Source organism: Lactuca virosa, chromosome 5 (genome assembly GCF_052849685.1).
Source record: "Lactuca virosa cultivar CGN04683 chromosome 5, Lactuca_virosa_CGN04683_v6, whole genome shotgun sequence".
Taxonomy (NCBI): Eukaryota; Viridiplantae; Streptophyta; class Magnoliopsida; order Asterales; family Asteraceae; genus Lactuca; species Lactuca virosa.
This window is the reverse complement of record NC_136430.1, coordinates 192193750-192198357: the sequence shown is the minus strand read 5'-3', so window position 1 is coordinate 192198357 and position 4608 is coordinate 192193750. Positions and strand designations below refer to the sequence as shown.

Here is a 4608-nt window from a genome sequence, read left to right as displayed (position 1 = left end):
TGATGATATATGATGCATGTCTCACAGCTTCACCCCAACAATAATTTGGTACATGTGATGCCTTCATCAAACTTCGTGTCATCTCAAGAAGGGTTCGATTTCTTCTCTCAACCACCCCGTTCTGCTGCGGTGTATATGGTGCTGTAAGGTGCCTCATCATACCATGGCTATCACATAGACTATTAAAATCTTGAGATGTAAACTCACCAACACGATATGTCCTTAACGTTTTTACCGAATTGCCCGTTTCCTTCTCAACTTTAAGCACAAAAGTTTTAAAGAAAGACAATTCATCACTTTTTTCTTTTAATAAATAACTCCACATAAACCTCAAGAAGTCATCTATTATTACGAAAATATATCCATTTCCTCCCATTGTAGGAGGTGTTATAGGCCCACACAAGTCACCATGAGTTATCTCTAACGTTCCTTTTGCCCGAAACTGCGAATTCTTCGGAAAAGAGCTCAGAGAGTGTTTTCCTACTAAGCAAGATTCACATACCTTGTTTGACCCACTGACTTTAGGTAGACCATTTACCATCTTCTTTTTTGACATCGATGTTAACGTTCCAAAGTTTACGTGGCCAAGCCTTGCATGCCAAAGCCACTCAACGTCATCTAACCTCCCATGCAAGCATACAGGTTTTCCAATAGCAATCTGAGTCTTATACAAACGATTAACTAACCTCTTCACCTTGAATAGTAATGTGTTTGTATTATCATACAAACATAAGTACTCACCCTTCATGCTAACTTCACAACCACACTCTGTTGCCTGCCCTAGGCCGATAATGTTTGTCTTTAAATCGGGAATAAAGTACACATCAGTTAAAAGCTTTTGCCTACCTCCACGACTTTCGAACAATACCGAACCTTTTCCGCAAATCTCAACATATGAATTGTCACCGAACCGAACCCTACCTCCTATTCGAGTATTTATCTCACTGAAGTAAGAGCGATTACCACTCATGTGATTTCTTGCTCCATTATCAAGGTACCAAACGTCATTGTCACCCATTTGTGGGTATCTTGATGGAATTACTGCAGTTTCGTTTAACAGCAGAATAGGGTTTCCGCCATGAACACCGCCGGATCTTGCTCATCAACTTCGCCGAGATTAACCTCTTGTTGTTTAACCTTACGTTCCGGACAACGATTAGCGAAGTGTCCGAATTTATCACACCGATAACATTGGACTTTTGAGTGATCTTTCGCTTTACCTTTTATCTTTTCAATTTCACCACTGGCTGAATTCGATGACAGGTTTTGTTGTTGATTTGTCCCGTTATTATTCCTACTTCCACGACCCCGTCCACCACATTTACCCTTCCCTCGATTGGACTCAATGTTCCGCGATGACGACACATATTTTTTGAGTAGGAGTTTGCCTTGATCAATGGCTTGAGAGTCATCACTGGTCCTCTCTTCGTATGCCTTCAGCCTTCCAACGACATCTTCAAACCCAACTGACCCAAGGTCTAAGATTTTCTCTATAGAAGCAACTATAAGGATAAATCTTCTTGGTAAACTTGTTAGAAATTTTTTAACCATCTTCTTTTCATCGATCGTTTCCCCAAGAGAAGATGATTTAGACGCTATACCTGAAAGTTGGCTCGCATATTCATCAATTGTATCCGACTCCTTCATCTTAATATTGTCAAACTCGGTAATTAGGGTTTGCAATCTAGCCTCCCTCACCCTGTCCGCACCCAGATTACGAGTTTTTATGGCGTCCCAAATTTCTTTTGCCGTATCCATCAACCCAACTTGTAAAATTAGATCTTCAGGTATCGCCTGGAAGATCACGGCAATAGCAACGTTATTCTTCTTTGGATCATTCACTCCCGAATGTATGACATCCCACACCCGATGAACATTCAATATCACTTTTCATGCGAATTGCCCACACAGTATAATTCGTTGCATTCAACATTGGTACTTGAAACGAAAAAGACGTTCCTTTATCGCTTCCCCTGGACCAGAAGACGACGGCGTATCTCCATCCACCATGTCTTCTTTTCTACAAGGCTCTGATACCAAATCAAAGCAAAACAGGAACTAACCAAACACACAATGGTTATTATTGAGAAAAACAAAAACACAAAAAACTCAATTGGTTCACGCTTGATATCACAGCTCGATATCTTAGCATATATATTTCTAGAATACAAGACATAACAAACTTGCATCTATTTAGGATCCTAGCATCAATCCTTATCAGTATCTAATTTGTCAACGCACAAAACTAGATAACTCCTATTATACCTCATCGTATATAGGATAATTCAGATATTTCCAACAAATTTCACACACAAATACTCTGATATTAACATTATAAAAAAAAAGTTATGTGGATACACTTTCAGAGGGTAAAAGATCATCTAATGATGCTCAACAAAAAGAGATTGAACTGTTTTCTAACACATAACTAACATCTTATATCTTTGTTTCTGTTCTCTAATATTTAATGAATTTTTAGTTTTTGAGTATGTGATGATTTTGCTTGTTTACTTATTAGTCTGATAGTGTTTTTTAGTAAGTTATTGAAATTTGAAGTTTTTATGTCATTAATTACTAATAGTTTTAAACTCTTAAAACCACAAATTAAAAGAACCAAATCCACATGGCAAATAACAGCACAAAAAATAACAGAAAGAAAATCCCACCAAATCCACATAGTCAAATACCAAACTACAAACTACATAAAAAAACAACATAACCACACCATTCAATTCAAAAAATGAAATAATTGTTGTTGCGGTTTGCAATTTGGTTTGGTCAATAATTGCATCGAACCGCACTGTCCTCACCCCTATCTGTAGGTGGTATCTTTTTATCTACTAGTGGTGGCTTTGCTAATTTGTTAAACGCATTTTTGTTAACTACATTTGTGTGGTTCTTTTCGGTATTCGTGTTTGTAGAGGCGAGCAACCAAGTAGAGTGTGTTTCTCGGTTGGAGGGGTATATTACTCATTGATTTCGTCGTAGCAGTATAAGTGGATAATTTGAAGGAGTCCTTAGAGGGGTTCCAATTAGCAAGCGTGGAAGCTGAATAGGCTCAGGGTTTTGTGAGGTTTTTTGATCAAAACCGGAGGCTGTCGTGGATGGGATTCGTGAATTCGAGGTTAAATTATGTCATCAAGGAGCAACGCTTTACTGATGCCTTGACTGAAATGTTTTAGATGATCAGTAGGTCGAGAAGAAGCAACTTTTTGATCATTTGGCTTCTCTTGAGATAGATTTGTATTGGGTTTTTATATTAGTTTCCAAACAATGTGCTATAGTTCCCTAGATTTTTTAGTTGCTCGACTATTTTCATGCATCATGTGTTGAGTACGGTATTCGTTTATATAGGGATCTTTTTTTGTCTAAAGCATGATTTGCATCCCCCTATTGTCGTGGCTCCATCTCGTTCTCAACTTCAAAATGAGATTATTGTTAGGCTTGGTGACCTAGCTTCTACGAATTATGTCTTTGAATATGGAGCGTAGCTCATAGGCTTTCACTAGCTTAGGTCGGGTACGTGGTATTGTTGAAGTGATTGGGTAACATCCCAAATTTTATAATACACTTCAAGACCTAGCTTCTACGAATTATGTCTTTGAACATGGAGTGAACGCCATAGCTTACACTAACATGGAGTGAACGACATAGCTTACACTTACTCATGTCATGGATGGGTGGTATTCTTGAAGACGTCGGGCAACATCCCAAATTTTATATCAAACACCAGGCAATCAAGTATATAAGAATTTTGAGGCATGTTGTTGGGCAAAACTAGAAATTAATAACTCGAAGTTTATTAAATGGAAACTAATAGAAAAATGAAGTAAATTAATTATTCATTTATTAAAAATGATATGTATGTTGAATAATTTTGTGATAATGTAGAAGGGTATTTTGAAATATTACCAATTTAAAAATAGAGGGAAAAATCAGTTACTTGTTGTTTTTGGGTAATTTTGAAAATATATAGAAGATAAAGGGCTTAATGTAAACATAGGTTAAATGATGGGATCAAAAGTTGGAATTCGGGAGCACCTTAACTTCTTTTCTTGTGAGCGTTGATGGAATGTTAACAAAAGAAAAGAAAACCTTGGTTTCCTAGTGTGGTTATTGGGGTTGAACAAAAACCGAACCGCAAACCGAAAAACCGCAAAATAACTGGAAAAACCGATATCGAAAAACCGAAACAGAATATATAACCGATGGTGCGGTTTTAGAAATTAAAAAAACCGCAACTTTTCGGTTTGGTGCGGTTTTATATTTAAAAAAACTACAAAATAACCGAACCGCACTGCGATATTAAAATATTATTATTAATTGAATATATATTTTATATTTTTAATAAAAATACAAATCCCAAAAAGAAAAGCCTCGTTCCCAGTTCTTTCACACGATTTCTTTCATTCGAGTTTTGTGTTCTAAAAAACGACTGGAGCAGCCAACGATCAAACCATTGAAGCCTGTAGCAACCATCGAGCATCGACTCCGGCGACCGGAAGGCAACCCTTGAATCCCGGTGACCTGAAAACTGAAGCAATCTTCCTCCTCGTCTCAGCTAAACTGTAACTGCATTCGACTTAATCTCATACTTGGATTTGACCA

The 4608-nt window shown here is 37.3% G+C and overlaps 1 protein-coding gene across 1 annotated transcript; it reads right to left on the bottom strand.

The window, feature by feature from the left end:
• Positions 1-1053: 1053 nt before the first annotated feature.
• Positions 1054-2010, bottom strand: LOC145112173 (uncharacterized). The gene is made up of 2 exons (XM_079048378.1): positions 1932-2010; positions 1054-1886 (listed from the first exon to the last, which is right to left on the bottom strand). Exons 1-2 carry the CDS (start codon positions 2008-2010, stop codon positions 1054-1056), a joined length of 912 nt encoding a protein of 303 aa, XP_078904504.1.
• Positions 2011-4608: the final 2598 nt, after the last annotated feature.